Source organism: Tachysurus fulvidraco, chromosome 6 (assembly GCF_022655615.1).
Source record: "Tachysurus fulvidraco isolate hzauxx_2018 chromosome 6, HZAU_PFXX_2.0, whole genome shotgun sequence".
Taxonomy (NCBI): domain Eukaryota; kingdom Metazoa; phylum Chordata; class Actinopteri; order Siluriformes; family Bagridae; genus Tachysurus; species Tachysurus fulvidraco.
The window spans coordinates 19026324-19049566 of NC_062523.1; the positions used below are offsets into that span (position 1 = coordinate 19026324).

Sequence of the window (23243 nt, forward strand, 5' to 3'; positions counted from 1 at the left end):
CCACAGACTATATTAACTTTACACAACACACACAATGCCACAGACTATATTAACTTTACACAACACACACAATGCCACAGACTATATTAACTTTACACAACACACACAATGCCACGGACAATATTACCTTTACACGACACACACACAAAATGCCACAGGCTATATTACCTTTACACAACACACACAATGCCACAGAAAATATTACCTTAACACAACACACACAATGCCACAGACAATATTACCTTTACACAACACACACAATGCCACAGAAAATATTACCTTTACACAACACACACAATGCCACAGACAATATTAAGTTTACACAACACACACACAATGCCACAGACAATATTACCTTTACACAACACACACATTTCCACATCATAGTTTACAATTATACAATTAATGTTTGTGTTCTTTTGCATCTGAACTTTCAGAAATGTCTTTTACGTTGTAATGAGATATGTAGTGCACCATGCATACTATTTTCACACACTCTTCAGAACGACAGTATGGGTTGTGGATCATACCCATACGCTGTTCTCCAGCCTGTGTGTTTTTCAGGAGCCGCCCACTCCCATAAATCCCATTTGTGTGTGTGACACGCGCGCCGACCAATAGCAAAGACAGAAGGAAAGTTAGTCAATCACGCGTCCAATCTGATTGGCTGAAGGGCAGATCTTGCAAATCAGACTTGGTTGAATAGCAATACAAAGCACAGAAAGACGGTGATGCATAATCAATAGAAAGCAAGCGCGCCCGTGCGTCTGTTCATCTGGATGGAAAAACCTGCACCGCTCTTTCACTGAACATTACAAGCAGCCGCATCTTCAATGCCAGACTCATTCTGCTTCGGTACCGGTGTGAAAGCCGGTGGTTTTCTCTGCGCTATGGTCATGGAACGGGTGTGTGAAATGCATCCAGCTTGATGATTTTGATCGCCAGTGGACAGCTGTGAGGTCACGACAGCGCAAAGACCTTAGAATGTAGGACTGCGTAATTGTGCGTAGGTGCGTCGAACCGACACGTTTTATTGTCTGATCAAGAATCGTGAGTGGGTCGTGATGGTTTCTCACACGAGGGGAAATCATCCTCATCCTCATCCTCTTCATCCTCACCATCATGTAACCATCTAGTGGGCAGGTTAACTAACAGCTCTATCGGGATCTCCAGACCAATGGATCAGTGCGGACTGTACGATGGAGTGTTTTTCTGTCCTCTCCGGTCCCAGCTGCTTTCTCTGATCGGACAGGCTGCTCTATTTGTCCCACATGTCAAATGAAGGCGTCTGAGAAACGGCGACAATATGGTCATTTCTCCTCGGGTTGGCGTGAAGAAACGCACAACTGCGGCTTCACATTGAATATTCAAGGAAAGCCAAGAATCCCAGTATCACATGCAGAGCTAATTCCCAGTGCTGTAGGGTTTATTTCCCATGGTGCTTTTGCTTGCGCAGGGACCTGTTCCTAATGAATATATTGCATGTTTAATCATTTTCAGCTCTGTGAATTAGGCCCGCTTGCGTTTAAAAAAAAAAATATTATTATTAAACTTGTGCTTTAGACGTTTGTTTAATACGCTTCTAGCTTATATAAGGGGGTATTTATATAAAAAAAATCGTCGTAAATGCTTCAGAAAAAAACGTTGTTTTTGTTTATTCTTTTCCCTTTTATTTGGATGGATTTGAAACAAACTAAGGTGCACATGATTGTTTGTTTTTTACATCCGATGTAAACACGTAAATGCCGACAGAAAAGCGGCCTGTTTTATGAACAGACCCGATCCCGAACAGATTCTAGTGGTTTTGTTCAATAGAAGTGTGGCGGTGAAGCTTAAGACTCATATGCAGAAATCATGTCCAGGTCGAACAGCGTGAGTCCACCAGGCGTGGGAGCGCCGGTTCTGCGGGGAGGACACGAGCACAGATCGGCCTGGGCTGAAGCCGAGGCCCTCTCTAACGGATGTCCATACTCGGCTCGAACAGAAAAGCTAACGCGCACCAGCAGCCGCTGGAGGAGGGAGGAGGAAGAAGAGGAGGAGGAGGAAGAAAAGAAACTCGCGGAGCGCCAGGCGGGACGCACGAGCTCCGTGGTGGCCCGGGTCAGTTTCAGGTCCAAGTCTGCGTGGCAAGACAGCGGCGGCAAGCATGAGCGCTCATCGCCGCGTCACGCCAATGAAGAAGTGAGACCCAAATCGGTGGAGCTGGGCTTGGACGAACGGACCAGGACCAAGTGCAGGGCAGAGGACGAGGCGCTTGCGCCCGACGTCGCCTTCTCTTGTGGCGCGTGCTGTCGCGGCGCCATGCACGTCTTCAAATCCAAGAAGTTCCAGTCTGAGAAGCTGGAGAGGCTTTACCAGAGATACTTTTTCCGCCTGAACCAGAGCTCGCTGACTATGCTTATGGCCGTGCTGGTGCTCGTGTGCGCCGTCATGCTCGGCTTCCACTGCGCCGCCGGGCAGTACCACCTCTCTTACGTGCTCGTGTTTTCGGTGTCCATCACACTCGTGCTCGCGCTCATGGTGGCGTGCAACCGCACCGGGTTCCACCAAGACCACATGTGGGTGGTGTGCTATGTAGTGATCGCGGCTGTGCTGCTGGTGCAAGCGGTTGGCGTGGTGCTGGTGCAGCCACGCAGTGCTTCTGAAGGCGTGTGGTGGACCGTGTTCTTCATCCACGTCGTGTACACGCTGCTGCCTGTGAGGATGCGCGCTGCCGTCATCACTGGACTCACACTCGCCACTATTCACGTGCTGAGCTCCTGGAAACTCAACGAGTCAGACCCGTTTTTGTGGAAACAGGTGAGTATTTTTTTTTTTCCTTATGAAGTTGCATTTGTACTGAGCATTTGATGTTGCATCAGTGGGACACCTTGTAGAACAATTTCTGAAAACGTTTTTTTAATTGGCTAAAATGACCTCTATCTTGGATAGCTTTTTTCTGGACAATTTTATTTCTTCTCAAGGATTCCCTTTACCCCACTTAAAATGAATCCCACATCTTCCCCCTCCTTACAGTACCCCTGAACTAACCCTGGCTGGAAAATATTGACTTGAACATACTGCAGACTACAGCAAAGCCCGGTCAATGAGAAGTCACAGTTGTTTTTGGTTATTGATATGCATGGTCACTTGACCCAAACATAATTAGCCTATGCATTTGTGGGACTGAATGTGGTTGTGTCCGTTCTGTTGCCAAGGTTACCATAACAATCTCATAGGACGTTCCATGTGACACGGGGATTATGTGGCCTCACACTCGAGACACCAGTCGAGCGATTGATTTAGACTAACAGTGGACTGCTAAGATATTACCTGACCGATTCGTGATCAATTATAATAAAAATAAATTTATGGTCATATAAAATTTCAAGCCGCAAAGGTGAGCATTTATTGTTTGTGTCCAGTTCTAAATTCTTCATGTGACAAGGTCATAGAGTAATTTTAGGCTTCTTGAGTTATTGCATAGCAATTCTGGTATAAGCACATAGTCTGTTGCCCCATCTGTATGTGTCATCACGTCTACACTAGAACCATTAAATGTTCTTGTCTCCCTGATGGCACCCTTATATGTAGAACCCTACATCATAGTATTTTCAAAAGTGTAGTCTCAGGTGAGACCTTGACAGACAGCCATTGGCAATCTATATCTTACAGTAAGACTGAGCACAGTGTGACCTCTAAGGTGTTATACTCATATGCTTAGTAAATTATACTGATCTTGCTGTAGGTAACATTAGCAGTACTTGCTTATTTCCAGCAGGTTTAGCTGAAAAAGGAAGCCACTCCTTCCCTTCATTCCTGTGCCATTCCGTCCAAAGTCCTGCACATTTAGTACAGTGGTAAGAAAGGATAGTTAAGGAGAGTGACAGCATTTTGTTACTTGCAAGCAGTTACATAGACGGTTACATATTCACAAAAAATCTTCTACTAAAAAGGAACATAAAAATGGGATATAGATGAGATGATAAAATATATATTGCTAAAAGAACTGTATTTGAGCACCTGACTAATGACACCCATGTGCATTTGTTGAACATCCCATTCTAGTTTCATATCGGGTGTTCACACACTTTTGACCTCTGTGTGCCTGTTATGTAATGTTGCTTGTGGACATATGTAGTAATTATGATCATCTCTCACACAATGTGAGAGATGTTTACATTTGTTGTAGTGCATGTGGCTGCACAAGCTGCACAAGCTGCACATGTTCATGAATAGGTTGGATGCCCATAAAGGATGTAGGCTTTAACATTGTTAGGAACATTTGCTTAAACCCTAAAAAACTTGGAATTAAAAAAAAAAAAAAGGAAAAAAAAAGCACCTCCTTGAGAGTCTTTACTGAGTCTGTTAAAACAGGGCATACACTCACCAAGGCCTTTTAATATAATCACCTATGGGTAACTGCACAAAATCATGCAGATAGAGGTTGGCAGATACTGAATGTGATCTCGGTGCCTTTGACCATGGCATGCTTGCTTGTGCCAGATAAGTTGGTCCGAGCATTACAGCAAGTGCTTGTGGACTGGGATTTTTAAGTATCCACTGTTACTAAAACTGAACAGTTGTAGATTGGAAAAAGACATGGTGACATTTTTCAGTCTTTAATCGTCCGATTTCAGTGAATCCATGCCCACTCTAGCCTCTTGATTTCTTGCTGACAAGAGTGGAATCTGATTTGATCTTCTGCTCTTGTAGCCCATCTGCCTCAAAGTTTGATGTGTTGTGTTTTTAGCTGCTCTTCTGTTCATCACACCAATTTGAGTCACCACAGCCTTCTTGTCAGCTCAAAGCAGTGTAGCCATTCTCATATGAATGCTTTCATCAGCAAGGTGTTTCAACCTGCAGACTCTCTGCTCACAGGACTGCAGAGACTGCCAAGTGTGAAATTCCCAGAAGATCAGCTGCCTACAGAACTGCTGCTTGCTGGATAAGCTGGATATATATATATATATATATATATATATATATATATATATATATATATATATATATATATATATATATACACACGTATGTATTTGTGTGTGTGTGTATGTGTATATGTGTATATATATATATATATATATATATATATATATATATATATATATATATATATATATATATACACACACACACATAAATACATATATATATACACGTATGTATATATATATAATGTTTTTTTTTTTAGATGTTCGCATAGACTGTGTAATAATTACATTATTTGTAATGTAATGCACGTTCAATTTGCAAAGGCCACTATATAAATTGTCTACAAATATTTATTTCATAATGCCACAAAAATCCTTATCTGGTACTTCATTCATCTAACCGTTTAATTCCTTATCATTTATGGCTGATGGTTGAATAAGCTGTCAGCATGTGTGCAAAATTATTAAAGTTTCATTACCATGCTAAAAGATTAGTTGCTAGTTCTAGAGCAGAGGTCAGTCAGAGCATCGTTTCTTAGCTATTTTAGTGATTAAGACAGTTTAGCTCAATTGTTGCTGTTTTTAGAGTTTCCCTACTTCTTTTAAACCTTGTGTGATCACATTTGTCCTGCGCTTTATTTAAATGAGTCATTTTATCCCACTTTTGTAACCGATGGTATTTCTGTACTTTTCCTTTGAACAATGCATGCAGAGGAAGAAATGTCATGTGGGCGCTGGAATCAGTGAAGTGTTTAAACTGTGCAGAAATATAGTGAAGGTTCTGGAGGTTTGAGAACCTAAAACTCTACAGTTCCAGCAACTACAGTGCATCCAGTATCTCGGTTGTTCTTAGCCTAGCAGAGCTACGAGTGGGTGAAACCCTAGTTTTCTCACATTAGCATTTTCAGGTTTAGCACACAGAATATGCATGAATGCTAAATAAATATTTGTTTCCTTTCTGTAGATATATTTTAGGAATGATTATCACATGAAATCAAAGATCAGTGCACCTACTTTAAATATTATTTTTGCCTTTGCTATTTTTGGCGTAATGAAGAGATTCTGTGCCACTATAAGTGATCCTAGTAAATTTTCCCTGACAGCGTAGTCTGTTTTAAATGGCATGTGTGGGAACGAGCCACTGTGTTTGTTGCTCTTTCCACACAATGCTGTTGTCTTTAACATATCAGATCACTCTGTTTACTTGACTCCCTGTAGGGCTCTCTAGTTGAGGGCTGGGTTTATGAGATCCTGCTATGACGCTTCTATTAGGAGTGCTCTGATAATTAAATGGAGATGACTAACATTCAGTAAGCTGTGTACATTGATTCCTCACTGTCTGAAAGAGGAGAGAAGACAGCTGGTGCTACCTAGCCACCTTTGGCACTCTGGTTAACTTTACTGATGTAACAGCAAATGCAGCTTTGGTCCGTATATACAGTCTGTCAGCATGAAGGTAACAAAGTTGTCACTAATTATAATTGGGCATTTTAAGTTTGTTTAACTGTGCATTGATTCTGTTTGAAACAAATTACTTTTTTTTTTCTGGTCCAATCTTGTAATTTTTTACAATGTAAAGTCTCTGTCTCCCTCGCCGGTTTGTTTAAAGGTGGATGAGGGCTGAGGGAACCATGTAATGGCGTTAGCATAGTGTCCTCCTCAAGAAGAGAGCCGAAGAGGTAGATGGTGTCTTGCTTGGCAAGCCTCCAGCTGTGGCTGCTGTAATCGAATTGTGCCCCATCATAACACACACATAGGAGCGACTCACTGGAATTCAAAACAGATGTCCTTTTATTTATTTGCCTTTGAGATTCAGCCACTGGAATAAGTGAGCCTTCTCCAAGTTAGAATGATTACGTGCTTAACAGAGCAGTTTACTAAATAAAACATCACCCTGGGAGTATTCTGAAGTCAAAGAGCAAATGGGTGCTTTTTAGAGGATGTTTGACACCCTCTTTTCACCCTGTGTCATGCTTGTGTTGAGGATGACCGAGTGGTCTGGATGGTCTTGTAATCTGGGCCAAAGGAAATGAAGTTTATGGTCTTTGGCAAAGCTGGTAATCTGCAATGTGTTTTGATTGAATCAGACATCCAGGTCATTTTGAATGTTTTTAGTAGTAGTGTTTGTTTCATAAAATGTTTTATCTTGAAGCTGTTTTTCCACTTAAGCTAATGTTCTGAGATCCTCAGTCTCCTGTGTTATTTGAACAGTGAATTACGGTTTGACAAGCTCAAGTGTTTTAGGCTCTAAATCTGTAACCCAAAATACACCAGATATTTCCTTCACTTTCTGCATTTGTATTGATTTGGGGTTGAATCACTTTCTCACTGGAAATGAACCACTCTAGAGTTCATCGGAATCAAATTGCGAAGAACTTGCTAAAAATCGAAGACAAACCACACCGAGGAGATGACACGCTTAGGTTTGATTCAGATACTAAACACTGAATGCACCATGTGAAATGTGAACGCACGCTGACATATCGAGTCCAGTTGTTTTAGCACAAGATCTAAACAGTATGGAAACAGTATGTTGGTGTGACTATTTTCAGTAAGCCTTCTACCTGTCTAACCCAGACCTGAGGTAGTGATAAAACCACCTAAAAGCAGTGTTCTGTGTTCCAGTCAGTACAGAATCATGCTAACTGTAAAGATGCACATGAACATATTTGTGTAAAGAGCCACAAGATGGGCCTTATGGGTAAGCATACTGTACTTCACACTGACCTGCGGGTGAGGCACACCTTCCAAAACTTAATTACGCTGCCCAACGTATCGGTCATTTTGAATGTCAAGCAAACGCTTTTAGATTTGGCAGGAAAGTGTATCCTGTAATGTGGGGGTTGTGTTGAGGATCCATCACTACCTTATCTGCTCTATTACTATGTGCGCATGTGAGATGCGAATCGGGAAATGGGTGTAGATCAGGCGGTGTTGCTGTTGTGCATATCCAAACAGCATTGCGTATTTCTATGTTAATTATTGGAAACACATAATATTGTAGAAATAACATGCAAGCATGGCACAACTTTGTAAAATTAATCTTATCTAGTCTTAATCATATGTTTGACAGAGGGTGTCTTTAACAGTCTTATCAGTTAGGTACTTTGTTGGACTATGAATGACACTGCTAAGGTGCTTAGTTAGCATAAAACACAGTTTTTTCACACTGTTTTTAAGCTCTGTTTAAACCCTTCTTATACCCCTCTGGGTAGTAGAATGTTTTACTGGGATTAAAATAGTTTTTTATCTGTGTAAACCTTACTTTATGTCAGCAGAGGTTTAACCCCTGTGAAATGTGAACCCATGCGGTGTTAGAATATTACGGTTAGATGCTTAGTAACACACCAACAATCAGAAATTTAACAGTGTGTACCTCATATCATGGGCTTTGTGCAGTCACAGAAACTGTTGTGTTAATAGTAGCTCTAGCATTTGAGGGGAAAATAGCATAATAATGTGATATAATGTAGTGACTCAAGATAAACCAGAACTAAAAGAGCATTAACCACTCGTATGTCTATCTCCTGGGTGTCTGTGATGTCAATGTAAATGCCTAAAAAAGGTGACACTCTTGTCCATGAGGATTATAAGAATTCTAACTAAAAAAAAAAAACTAAAACAAATTTTTAAATATAATTCAAATGATATGGTTTAAATATGCGTATGAATCAATTAAACTTCTCCTTTTCAAATAATTTTTAATCATGAGAATACTTAATCTGTTTACATCTTGAATCATAAAACGGGGTACAGATCAGGCAGCATAGTAAAATGTATTTAACTCTACACTGGCTTAAGTAAACACATCAGCATGATGACACTGATCAGATGTCGAAATGAATGTTGGCGAAGGCTGGAGACAGAGACAAGGTGCGTACAGTAAGTAACCGGCCAGAAAACCGAAAGCAAGCATGAAACAGGCAAGGAACATTTGGAGGATTGATTGTTTTAAGACAGTTTGTGTGACCGTTTTTCATTTACACAGAAATATAACGATATTCTTATAATCTTTTTTTTTCCTTCAGTCCGAGTAGTAGCAGTCTTTATCAGTACGCTACCAAAATGTCCATAGGTCTGTTGTGTTCGAGGGAAAATGCTTATATCTATAGTGCCTTGTACCTTTAAGCTTTTTCTTTTTTTTTTTGTATCTCTGCCTTTTTCCTCACTTGTCTTTCTCCCATCTTGTTGCATTCATTTGAGGACATGAGAAAAGGGTTCAAGGGGAATCAAGGAAAGGAAATGAGTACAGCGGAATTAATGGCAATTTGCCAAATGAGACCTCTTTGCTTGCTGAAGCATAACTTTAAAGCTTATGACTTTCCACTTACCTGTATTGCCCGTCACTGAGCAGAACAGCTTACAGAACATTTATGTTTCTGGCATTTAGCAGACACCTTTATCCAGAGTGACTTACATTTTTATTTCATTTTATACCACTGGGTGTTAAGGGCCTTGCTTAGGGACCCAGCAGTGGCACATTCGTGGACCTGGGATTCAAAATCACAACCTTCCGTTCAGTAGTCCAACACTTTAACCACTAGGCTTCCACATACCCCGTTAAGACCCGAGCGCTCGGTATTGTGTAGATCCCCCTTGAGCCACCAGAATGCAGCCACAAAAGCAGCAGACTGTGATGCAGTGTGTTCTGACACTTTGCTGTTAGATCCAACATGAACTTTTTCAGCAATCTCTGCTACACAAGCTTTTCTGTGGTAACTGGCTAGCCCTTGTTCCCCATGTACACGGTTGGTAAATAAGCATCAGTTGGTTACTGCACATGCACAAATGTTTGTGTTTTAGCCCATATTACACCAACATCTGTGATTTTTAGTTTAGCCTATACAAGATTCCACTCATCACTTAACTGTCTGTTATTTTACATAAGGCATAATTTACATAAGGCATATTTAAAGGGTTTTATTTGTATTCTTAATTAAATAATGTTGTTCTATTTGTATTTGAACCTGTTCTTGTATAATTATAGGCAGGGCAGGTGTTTATACCGTATCCTTACATACTATACACTAAAAACACATACAACGCATCTGTGAAGCATCAGTTCTTGATCCCACCAGTTGTGTTTAAACGACTGATATTTCCATAAAGATGGCGGACTTCAATTTGTTTCTGGGCGGCAAGCTGAAGGACACAAGGCATCAGTTAAATACTTGTTTTGGAGCAGTATTCATTTTATTTATTTTATATGATATATTTTTAGTCCATTTAGCACATTTCAAATGAGCCACACACACAGCTGGGTTCTGGCCTTCAGAATCAGATCAGAAATAAGTGCCTCTATGAAGGCTTTATTTTCTGTCTCTCATGTCACCACATTTAACATTTATAATTGTCATCTTTATTACTGAAGATGCATGCATGGTGTTTGAATTAATAGTGCATTCTGTGATTTTTGTCTTATAGCCATTTACATTATAATTATTGATAGTGCAGTAGTTGCTGGGTGCTATCATCATCATCATCATCATCATTTCACCACCCCCTCATCTCAGACTGCCCAGTCATACATTCTGCACACATAATTGTTTCTTTTTACACCTATTAACAGATTTTTTTTTTCATTGGATTTCTCTTTGCACTATTCTCTGTGCTGCTCAGAGAAAGACTATAGATCTGCCAGCTCTGCAGATTGACGAGTGGGTTTACATGAATTTACATCAATATTTATACAGACAGGGCTTGTCAATATTTGACCGTATGCTTGCCCGTGTTTGAAGTTCTGCCTCTTAACACGATAAGAGCATAATATGTTTGCATGTTATGTGTACAAGTGATAATTACTGTAGAAACTAAGGAACGACCTCTTGAATGCAAAGCTTACCTGTGACATTTGTGTGAAAAATGGCTTTTTCCCCATTGTTTCCTCTGTATCTTTGCCATTTGTTCTTAAACCCAGTCCTTGGGATGTTCCGCACAGCATTTTTACATGCCCGAATGCAGAATTTTTTGCTTGTCTGATTAATATTAAGCTTCTTGTGGTGTCAGATGTGGGCAAAGCACATACTCACTCACACTCACTCATTCACTCACTCACTCACTCACAATAAAAATAATGTTTTTTTTATTGTCAGACTGAAATTATTATCGGAGCAAACTAGCGGTTGCATAAGCTGGTTGACAAACACAATGACCAAAAACATTGTGGTAGATGGAAATGTAATGCAGGAAAGGAGGATAAATATGTAAATAATTCCGACTAGAAGAAGCCAATTCAGCAGTCACCTGCCCACCTGTGCTGGGAAAAGTCGTTTTACTTTTTTTTTAAATGAATTGCTAAAACTTTTAGCACTGCATGAAGTATTTTTATTTATTTATTTATTATATTTATTTTTTTAATCTAACTCCCACCACTTCTCAAAAGGATTCCTCCCACAATTGTTTTTATTATTTAAATCTACATAAAATAATATGGTACATAAAAGGCTTCACAGCAGTGAATATTCTGTGAGCAGTGTTGTGTACAGGTGTGCATAGAGACTAATTTAGACTTATATTTGGACATGGAGTTGAACATGGAGGAAAAACTTCCAGGATGCTGCCGTAACACGGCGTTCTTCATTCATCAGTAAGCTATAAGGAGCTATGTTGCATGACCTCAGTTTCAGAATAATATGATAGACTATTTAGAATTTTTTTGCACCTAATCATTTATTTGTGTAGACCTAAAAAGCATTGTTTGCATGTTTTGCACTATATTCCTCTAATTTGTAAATGCATTCACATGTTTTTATTTTATATTGCTGTGATAGTGGCTTCCCTGTGGCAAAGTATGTATTCATATGACTGAGATACAAGTCTATCAGAAAGAGAAAGAGCTAGAAAGAGGGAAATATTTGAATATGCTTGAATTTATATTTTGGACTATTTGTTGGAATCTGATCGTTCGTTAAATCATACATTTAGAAACATTTATCATCCTGGTTTCAACACGTGTTAGCTAAGCAGTCACGTTCTATTCTGAAATGTAAACAAAGTCAATGGGACTGAGTTTTTATTGTTCAAGGGACTCTCACACACCCATTTTGGCATGATCATTACATTTTTAAATGCTGTATTGTTTCACCTTGTGTTTTGTGTATCTTGCGGTTTTGCCAGTACACATTCAGCAAACATTTGCATGATCTGTGTGTGACATTTTTAGCTGGAGCATCTAGATAGAAATCTTCCATTAATATTAAATAAACATTCACTGTGAGTTCCTGTTTCTGTTCACAATAACTTTCTCTGAATCGCTTATGCTCATACACAATAAACTAACTGAATGCAGATATTCTCAAAGACTGTCCAAGGGCCTTTCAGTAGCTTTAATGAATGTAAAAAGTTTGGAGACTGAAGATGTTTGTGCCAGATTTCACAGCAGCAATTCACTCAAAGAATTTTTCAAACTCACATATGTGATGACCAAATGAGTGCAGACATGGTTTTAAAAGGTGTATTTAGATGTGGAATTTATGAAATATTATGTTAAATGCATCCACAAAGGTAACAAAAGAGTGTTCTTTCATAATGCCGGTAATGCCACTGACAAAATCAAGGAAGGGATTCTCAAAAACATGTCACACTATTAAAGTAAAGCACTAAAGGAACTCTGTCTGATGCACAGGCGATTATGACTAATGTCTCTATAGCAGTATTAGAGGTACAGTAGATGAATGTTATTGGTTTCAGTTTTCTACTTGATCATTGTAATAGTTGAGGAAATTTTGGTATTCTAGCTGGGAATAAGAATTAATACTTGTTCAGTCTTAGCTTGTCCAATTACAGTACAAAATGTGATAAATGCTGTTTTGTTGTTTTTAGGCATGAAAGGCTGCCTGTATGACAAACCTGATCAGCAGAACAAGTGGAGATTGCTAGCAAGTATGGAAAGTTTTATGTTTAGAAAGCATCTGGTTCTTGTTATAGTTATCCAAAATGTAGAAGTGGTTCTGGATAAACATTAGAAGTTTTTAGATGTGCGATTTCCCAGCGAGCATGGACAGTAGAGTAGAGCAAAGCTTTCAGTTCTCCAAAGCTGTCCGATGTGAAGAGTTTGACCAGATGCCGTATGTTGGCTGTCATCACAGACTTGACATTTTCCCTTTTCTTGTAGCCTGACAAGTACTTTTCTTCTTTTCCCCCTCAAATTTTGTTTTAGTTTTATCTGAGATTCATTTGTATGAATCTATCCATCCATCCATCCATCCATCCATCCATCTTTATCACATCATTAGTTAATTGAATACTTTTAACGCTATGTCAAGCTTATTAAAACTGAATTAAAATAGAACCGAGCCTGCAAAAATGACTGAAGTAGTATATGTGGGGGCATACATGGGGGCATGTGGTAGCCTAGTGGTTAAGAATGTTGGGAATGATGGGCTACCAATCAGAAGGTTGTGAGTTCGATCCCAGGGCCGCCAAGCTGCCACTGCTGGGTCCCTGAGTAAGGCCCTTAACCCTCAATTGCTCAGTTCTCTCTCACTCATTTTCTACCGCTTATCCGAACTACCTCGGGTCACGGGGAGCCTGTGCCTATCTCAGGCATCATGGGGCATCAAGGCAGGATACACCCTTGCCGGAGTGCCAACCCATCACAGGGCACACACACTCTCATTCCAATTGCTCAGTTGTATAAAAAAAAAAAAGAGAGAGAGATGATGTAAGTCGCTTTGGGCATCTGCCAAATGCTAGAAATGTAAATATATTTAATGAGTCTGGGGTCAGGAGTCTGATATGAATGTGGTAGCCTAGTGGTTAAGTTGTTGGACTACCAATCGGAAGGTTGTGAGTTCAATTCCCACATTCACCAGGCTGCCAATGTTGGGCCCCTGAACAAGGCCCTTAACCTCAATTGCTCAGTTGTATAAAAGGAGATAAAAATGTAAGTTGCTGTAAATAAGGGAGTCTGCTAAATGATGTAAATGTAAATATGTGACAAATCTTTTACTCTAACTCCTAAAGTGCTAAGCCCTTTACTCTGACTACTTTGAAATAATGTCATGCTTCTGTTTCTTTGTGTAATTTCCCAGAATACACTGCCTCCACAGCCATACATCTATAGATCTTTGTTAGTTTTGGAGGCAGTGTATTCTGTGAATGTACAGAAAGAAGAAGCATGACAGTATTTCATTAAAGAAAGTGTTTGCCTATTGTATATGCAGACATGGCAACATGGCTAATGGTTTTTCTTATGTGGGAATGCTTATTTTGTATAGCTTATTAGAAAGGCAAACCTGTTTACTATTCCTGATATTCAAATATCCTCAGTTGAAAGGGAAATAATGATCTTTTGTTCTTCATACAAATAAGTATACACTGTAGAATCTTTTATACAGTATTTGGTTGAATGTCAACAACTGTCCCACTATATCAGGTTACCAGTTGTTATGTTGCTGGTATGACCACATGATGCTATATCAATAATTAATAACTTTTAACACTACTAAAACACCACTACGACTATAAAACACTACTCCTAATCACAGAGGTCTCTCTCTCTCTCTCTCTCTCTCTCTCTCTCTCTCTCTCTCTCTCTCTCTCTCTCTCTCTCTCTCTCTCTCTCTCTCATATATATATATATATTTGCCCACATCAACAACAGGTTGTTTGTACCTAGTGGAGAAAGCAGCATTTTGAAAGGTGTTGCCATCGAGGATGCCAATGCTAACATTGTGTTTTTTGCCACCTGTGTCCATAATATAAACTATTAAGTCTATAAAGAAGACAATTATTGAGTAGCATCTGATTCATTCACAGCGTCGTCAACTCCAAGGTTGTTTATTATGCTGAACAAGCTAGAGAGAATTGTAGCAGCTAGCACATGGTAGTGCTTTGACTAGAAGTCACAGAATATACTCACATGTCCGTTTTACTATACATGATCACCTCTAGTCTTGAACATTTTATACAATTATTTAATCCGCCAATCATGTGGCAGCAGAATAATGCATAAAATCATGCAGATACAGGTCAATATCTTGAGTTAATGTTCAAATATTAGCAACAAAAAGTGTGAACAAGTTTAGTTATGATTTGGTTGGTGGTGCTAGAATATTATTTCAGAAACTATTGATTTTCTTGGATTTTTACACACAAAAGTCTTTACCGTTCTACAGAGATCAGAGGAGAATAAGCAGACTGGCAGGAAGTCAGTAGTGACTCAAATGCTCTTTATACTGTAACTGTGGTTAGCAGAAAAACATCAAATCAAATTTATTCTAACTAGAACAAAATGCCTAGTACAGTGATGCCTCGAGATAAGAGTTTAATTTGTGCCGTGACCTTGCTCATATCTCAAATTGCTCGTATCTCAAAACAATTTCCCCTTTTAAATGAATTGAAATCTCATTAATCCGTTCCAGCTCGCAAAATTACATTCCAGTTGTTTTGTTTGTGTTTTGAATATGAAAAATGTACAGTACCTGTGTTTATAAATGACACATATTGTATAAAAACATACAGTAATAAAAGAGAATGTTAAAAAAATAAACTGGTTTTACTTTACGGAAGATGCGCACGGAAGTTGAGGTAGGATTAAACAGGCGGAATTTTGTCTTGTACGTACACTTTCACTTTCGTTCACTTACTCGCTACTGTACACTCTTAATGCTACTTTACACTTAAATGGAACTTAATTAAACTTCACTAAAATTTAACAAACTTAACTGAAATTCTCTTAACTTGGCTAAATTTAATTGCTACAATTTCTGTTTTCTGTATATTAATTTTGCTTAATTTTCTTCATCGCTTTTCTCTTCACTTGTTTTTGCCTTTTTTGTCATTCTTTCCTCACTAATATCTGCCGGTCGTTTTAATGAAAACCTGTCCGGTCAGCATATCGGATGCGGTGTAGTCGCACAAGTCCAAATTTTTTAACGGATCCGACGCTCAAAACGGATCCGAAAATTACGGATCCGCAGATGGTCGGCACCTCACGCAGCGCCTTTGCGACTCTCCATAGGAAATGAATGACTTCCGTTTTATCGGCCCATCGTTTGTCGTGTGCAGTGGAAAGGCGGCTTTAACCGAGTGAGACGCGGGAAGCTGAGGCGGGGGAAACGGAGCACACGTGGTTGTTGGGGATCTTTGTTTCGCGGCGGCGGCTCGGATGCTTGTATCTCAAGAATTTGCTCGTATCACAGCTCGTATCTCAAAAAATCTGTATGTCAAAGCACTCGTATCTCGAGGCATCAATGTACTACTTTCATGCCACGTATTAAAAAAAAAAGTCAATCTAGTGATGATCCAGCAATTAATCTTAAACCAGTACCTGGTGTCGGATACATTCATTTCTGATAGTGTCATTAAAACATAATTTAATTACATCTGTTTCAATTAAACTGTAAAAAAAATGCTGTCTCTGTTATTAGAAATAACCTCTTGGCTGTTGCAAGCTTTCTGAAAGCTGCTATAAAACCGGCCTTGAAAAAAAGAGCTCGCCCACATAACAGATGCCATTGTTTTCTAAATGTGTTGGCGACTGGGGAACATATTTAAAATTTTGGTCGGTTTTAACTTTGCAACTCATTGCTGCAAACCAGGGACACAACACTGCATGTTTCTCGTAGAAGAAAAATGGAAGCCTTTTTCTGAATGACCAATTTTGACCTGTTATCTTGAGCATTGCATGCATTGTCTACTGGACTATTGTACGACTAAATGAAACACTGATGCTTTTTCAGAAAAGGGAGAAAAGCTTGTCTCGTTCCTGTTTCAAGATCCTGTGATGAAGAATTATTTTGTATGTGCATCTGTTGTCTCGAATGTGTTTTTTTTCTCTCTGTGTCACTAGCGTTTGCTGTGAGAAATATTTATTAAGACTGTAGAAAACATGATTAATCACTTTTACATTCACTCTAAACCTTTTGTAGATGTAATGATTTATTCTCTAACCTGAGTGTAAAGACATAATAGTGAATTATTTGAATGTATTGATATTTACTAGATATTAGCGTTATTATTTATTAGAAGTTTAAAAAAAATTGTCAAGAAAGTAATATGATAAATTCTAGAATAACAAAGTTAATCATTTGATATTGTTTAGACGTCTGGCTAAAACAGTCCTGAGCAGTGACAGATATATGGGCGTTTCTAATAAAGAGCTGAACGCAAACATGTACTCAGCTTGTTTGCTTTTCAGGACTTCAAGACTGAAGCTGCTAGGGCATCATTCGTTCGTTCATTCATTCAAGATACAGTACTACGAATTGCCTTGAAGACTAAAATCGGTTTCAAATATGTTCAAGCATGTATCTCTGGCCAAATACGCTGATGTCAATTATTCAGTTGTTCTCACAGTAATGGGTGAAGGCTGCTAATTAGCTGCTGAGGCGCTAGAGCAGCTTTGCCATGTGGCGATCCCAAGCTGTTAACAGCTTTTTCGTTCAGTCATGCCAGTGTCCTGCTGCTTATGGAGGCCTGCACGCTATTTCCGCATGTATAAAAAGTACACCGATTGCATAAATCTGTGACCCTTTCAGGTTTCTTAAAAAAACAAACAAACTGAGATTTAATATTTTAACAGTTTACAGACCAATACTAATAGAAAATCTACTAGAGTAGTAAACTGTAGTAATAGTAGTAAATAGTAACCGAAAACCTGAATGTTCAAATGCTTTGACAGTCTTTCAAACTACAGTATTTTCCGCACTATAAGGCGCACCTAAGAGCCTTAAATTTTCTCAAAAATCATCCATGCGCCTAATAATCCGGTGTGCACCGAGTTCCAAAATCTGTAAAAATGTTGTTGTAAGCGCTCCGCTTGATTGACTGTTGGACCATTTCCCGCTGACACAGGGACATGCACTACGTACGCTGGCAGCAATAAACCAGTCAGAGGACATTACGTAATACGTACAGTACGTACGTTTACCTCCACCATGCCTTCGGTAGGTATACTACCACATACAAAACAACATTTGTTTCTTCCTAACCATTATGCGCTCCATACTCCAGTCCAGTAGGTGGCGGTAAATGCACCTTAAGTTGGTTTGCCATCCGCCAATAAAAATCAGATCCTTAAGAGGCACAATTCAAACTGCAGACTATCAGTTACACGGTTGTAAATGGGAATAGAGCAGCTGCAAAAGTTTTCAACATCAATGTATGTATGGTTCGGAAGTGGAGGAAGCAAAATAATGTACTGCGCCAAGTTAAGAAGACACAGTAAATAAGGACTTTGATGGATTTGTGGGAGAAGATTGATTAAAAAATAATGTGTGTGTGTATTGTTAAATAGTAAAATAAAGTTCAACTAAACTCACTTTTGCTTCTGTTACCTTTTTTGTAGACCGTATGTTTTAGCATGCGCCTTATAATACGGTGCACTTTATGTATGGGTTAAGTACAGAAATAGAACCCGTAATTAAGTCTGCACCTTATGGTGCGGAAAATACTGTAAGTATTATTTTTTTCCAGCTACATTTTGAGAAATCTCTTTGTTTGGTGTAGTTGGGTGTTATTATTTTTCTGAACGAATACACGTTCTTGATTTAGAACAGTACTGAGTTGTTTTTTGTTGTTGTTGTTTTTCTTTCCATGACGTTTAATACAAAATGATCCATATGCCATAGATGTTTGAATAAAAAAACACATTGGACGTGGCTCATATTTAGTCAGATGTTCGCTCAGGGGAAAGGGGTTTTGTGACAGTGACACTAGTGATCAGGATCTTGTCATAAAGCCAGAGGAAAGCGGCTGTCGTGTCACTCCACTCCAGCTGCAGGGGATAATGTCTGCAGTGCAGGAGCTTAAGTCTTGATTTGTCCCTTCCCAGAATAGATTGAGAGAGTTCCTTGTGCTTTCTGTGCCTTTAAGGACAATAGGAAATGAGGAATTATTCCTGTGAAAAGATATGTTTTTGTGATTTAAAAAGATTTCATTGTGAAGTGCCTGATGTTATGCATGGAAATATGGTGTTAGAGCACATAGGCTTCCTCACGACACACAATGAGACAAGTGTTAACATAAATAGAGTAATAGCTATTACATTCAACATTATATATGAATTGTTTCTACTTCTGCCTTGCACAAAAGAACAAAAGTTACAATATTATTATTCCCCTTGATTATTTTACTGCTGTGTACTATTTTGAATTTCATACATTCGAGATCGGTTCTCTTGAAATTATTATTCCTTTGTAGTGAGTTGTATTTATAATACCTCCTCCGACATGTGTGTTTGGAGTTTGCATGTTCTTCTAGTGCCTCTGTGGTTTCCTCCTGGTACTCCAGTTTCGTCCCAAGACACTCATTGTAGGCTTATTGGCATCACAAAATTGTTGTGTGTGATTGTGAGTGTGATTGTGCCCTGCGATAGACTGACATCATGTCCAGGTTGTACCCTACCATGTGCCCCGAGTCCCCTAGGATTGATTCCAGGTTTCCCCAACCCAGTAGGATAAGATGTGTAGAGAATGGATGGATGGCTGTATCTATAATTTGTAGCTTAGTGGATTTGCAGCGTGGAACCTCAAGTGTGTGCCTTAAACCTACTCCCTATTTAAAAATATTTATATAAACTTTACACCCGATTCTGAGGTCATTTCTATGTCTGAAAGTCAGTGCAGTTCTAAAGCCTTATAAAGGCTACACTTTAGGAGAATTAATCTAACAAAATCCTGCACATAGTAAAAATGAATGCTTGTACAGGGAAAGAAAACATCCGACTGAATGCCTTATTTGCAGAGACGCCTTGCTGGAACAATATAAATATTAAAACATAAGGGAGAGGGAAGGAAAGTCTATGCTTTCACAAATTCTTAACCAAATGGTAGATTCTGCTGGAGAAACTATTTAAAATCAAAACAAAATTCTAATTAGGTTCCTGAAGAGAACGACTTACAACCAGTTTGTTGTGTATGTTTTTACATTTACGGCAACTGGCACACACCATAATATCATCTCCGTTATTTACAGCGGAGCTTTCTGAACTACTGAGTCTAACCACTACCCATTCCCTATGCTTCATCCTTGATTCCAACAAAAGTGTTTTACTTTTTAACTTTAGCCAATCAGCTATAAGCAGGGTTAGACTGCATGTTTGTTATGCTCTATGGGCTTTTTGCACCTTTTGACAGTTTTGGTTCAGTTTATCTCTAATATGCAGAAGCCTTAAACCAACTGCTTTTAGCAGACAAATCTGTGTGAAATAGTCTATAAAAGTCATATTCAGGAGCAACACATATTATCGTGTACATGTAATGTGATTATCTAACTGAATAAGTCCAGTCTCTTTGAGCATTCACATTTCTGATGTAATAAGATTGCATTTCCACTGTCTATCTGTATGTAGATGGTAACATCAACACAATAATTGAAATAATTTTCTTAAAATCGAAATATTATTAATAGCTAATTTTACAGTTCCCATGATGAAATGAACTGCTATTTCTGTGGTTATAATGTAGCAGACCTGACAACAGAATTGTACAATTTACAGTAATAAAGCAAAATAAAGCCATCATGTAGTATCTTTTAGGAGCAGAGTTTTGTGCTCGGTTCGGGTGACTGCATTCCTTCTTTTTCTCCCTTATTTCTCACACTTGAGCTTTGTCTCTTGAGGCGATATGCAGAGCTCGAATGGTTGTAAAAATACTCCATAATCTCACTCTCTTTAATCCCATTGGGAGGTTTTGGGATAGAGAACGGTCGGTCAAGCCACTTGAAATAATCTTGATGTCCAGATATGAGAGGAGAGGAAAATATTTCAGGATATTTAATTTTACAATCTAGTCTAAACTAAACTATTCTTAAACCATGTTATGTTTATGGTGATTATAAAACTCACCATTATAAAACTTTATTGTGCAGACTTTAGATTTTTGTTCAGCGGGTTACCGTCTCGGACATGAGCTTGCGCACACACTTAATATATATATATAACACATCTCATCCTGCCATCTCTATTAGTAGGCCTGAAGAACATAAACATGTGCTATGTGCTCTGTTAGGCCTGTTTTGCCTCCAAGACATATGTGTGACTGAATAAAAAAGTATTTACACAAGATTCTTATTAGCCCTATTGAGGTGGAGGTTTATTGCTTTATCATGCTAGAATCTCCAAGCTACCTTTTTTTGAGTAAAAAGTTAATTAAACTGACTCAAATATTTAGAATAACGTAACAAAATACGGTGGCTTAGGGCAGGTAAAACAAGCAAGATTTAGGAAAATCACCCATGCTATGGGAATATGGGAGTATTTCATGCTATGGGAATAAAGTATTTCCTGACAGCAGTTTCTTCAGTGTAATCTTAAGGGAAGAGAATAAGTTCATCTTTGCTTGACATTAGCACAGGACATAGCCATGCGTGAAAGTTGCCAGTTCCCATATAAGGCACAAATTCCGTTGGCTTGTGGAAGCACGGGAACTATGCCGGCAGACAGTTTAAGCCTGCGTAGCCATGTGAAGTTACGTATTTACCAGTTACTATGTTTGAAGGAGTATAAAATTGTACAAATCTTTTTTTTTTTTTTTTTTTTTTTTGAATAATGAATTGAGCTATCCCAATTGATCCCTAGCTTCCAGTAGTCTTCTATTATTATCTTCGGCATCAGTTACATGGACAATGTGATAGCAATACTATTACTTCATTTTAACTAAACTTAACATATCTCAAAGTCATATACTGCAAGAAAAAATTTGCACTCTCAACTTCATTTCAGGGGACTTTCTGCAATGTATAATGGATATAAAAATATATACAACCCCCTCTTTAAATGCATGTTTTTATGGTGTAAGAAATGAAACCAAGATAAATCATGTCAGAGTTTTTCCCACGCTCATTGTGAAATTGTATTGTATAGAAATAATGTGGAAAAACAACATGAGAAGCTTTTTAGGAGAAAATGAAAAATAAAAGTTACAATAAGTATAAATTCAATATTTTATCATACACAGTACAACATGCAGAGAAATGCTTTGTACGACTGTCCACGTTATAAGTCAAATAAAATGAGTCAAAGTAAAATAAAATAAAAGAATGATAAGAAAATGGAATTAGCTGTACAATAAAATGGTTAGCTGTAAGAGGAAAAATAGACATAATGGATAAAACTCTGGAATATGAATACAATACAGTCAATGATAATGTTATATGAATGATGTAAATATGTTATTGCTATACAGTCGTGTAACCTGGTTGTGTCACACACCTAAAACAATACTTTGTTGAAGCACCATTTGATGCGCCAGGAGCATTCCTGTATTTGTAAAACCAATTTCGAATGAGAACCACTGAAATACAGTTTTGTTTTAGGTTTGTTCGACACCTCCACAATTAACTCTGGAGTTAGTGGGAGATGCTCTGCCGCATTAATGTTTAAAGCATTTAGTTGAGCGTGTTGTGAGAGTTGACATGGTGTGCTATGGGTAATGCCAATGTTATCGAGATGATGAACAGAGACCATCTTGGTGCCATTATGTAAATTGTTATAAAAGAGTAGTATTACCTTGCTTTGTTCTGATCTCCATTTTCTGCCTCGAGAAAAATTAGAGATAGGCAATCAATGCCGCTGCTTGCGATGACTCGCTGGTGAGTTAAACAGCTTTTTCTTGTATAATGTGGAATCAGCTGTATGGCTGCTTTTGCTCTGTGGAGGGACATTTCCTAATTTTCGTTCATTTATTTATTTATCTGCGATATTGCTTTATTGTGGACAGGGTCGTGGTGAGGCGAGAGAACAATGGGTGTATTGCTGAGGATGCACCCTGGATGGGATCTCAGTCCACAGAAGCACACACACACACACACACATTTACACACAGTTTAGTGTACCAGTCTTCTTACTTGCTTGTTTTTGGAAGGTGGAAAGACACTGGGGAACTCTGAGAGGACAAACACCGACACTGAAAGATCATGCAAAACTCCACAGTCACATGAGCTCAGGATCAAACTGGGAACCCTGGAGCTATGAGGCAGCAATTTTACCATCTATAATAATACTGAATTGTGTGTTAGTAGCAATTAATGTGAAATCTTCCCTATGTGAAATTCTCTCTTTATTTTAAGGCTGTGTTCTCTGTAATATACTTTTGGTGTGTGCTCTTAGTGACTATATATCAGGTGCTTTTAAAAATAGGGATAAAATTCTATACATTTTATTACTCTCAATTAGTTTATTTGATCTTAATGCTGTGAGCATCAGCAATCGCTCATGCTGTAGTGGAGATATAATTCGTTATATATTTTGAGCAGCTGAGCTTTTTTTCCATTTTGGCTCTTCTTTGTTGAAGGTGATTTGCACACTTGCTTTGCTCTGCGTGGGGGAATTGTGTGTGCATGTGTTTGCTCATGCATATGTATGTGAGAGCCAGTGACCTCTTTTAG

General features: G+C 38.6%; 1 protein-coding gene across 2 annotated transcripts in view; it reads left to right on the forward strand.

Moving 5' to 3' along the window:
* The first annotated feature begins 681 nt into the window (after window positions 1-681).
* adcy5 (adenylate cyclase 5) overlaps window positions 682-23243 on the forward strand; it is a 63680-nt gene continuing 41118 nt past the window's right edge. For both annotated transcript variants that reach the window (XM_027164524.2, XM_027164525.2), the window contains exon 1: window positions 682-2799. In XM_027164524.2, the coding sequence (XP_027020325.1) occupies window positions 1855-2799 (945 nt within the window). In that variant the 5' untranslated portion in view covers window positions 682-1854. The remainder of the gene's footprint in view (window positions 2800-23243) is intronic.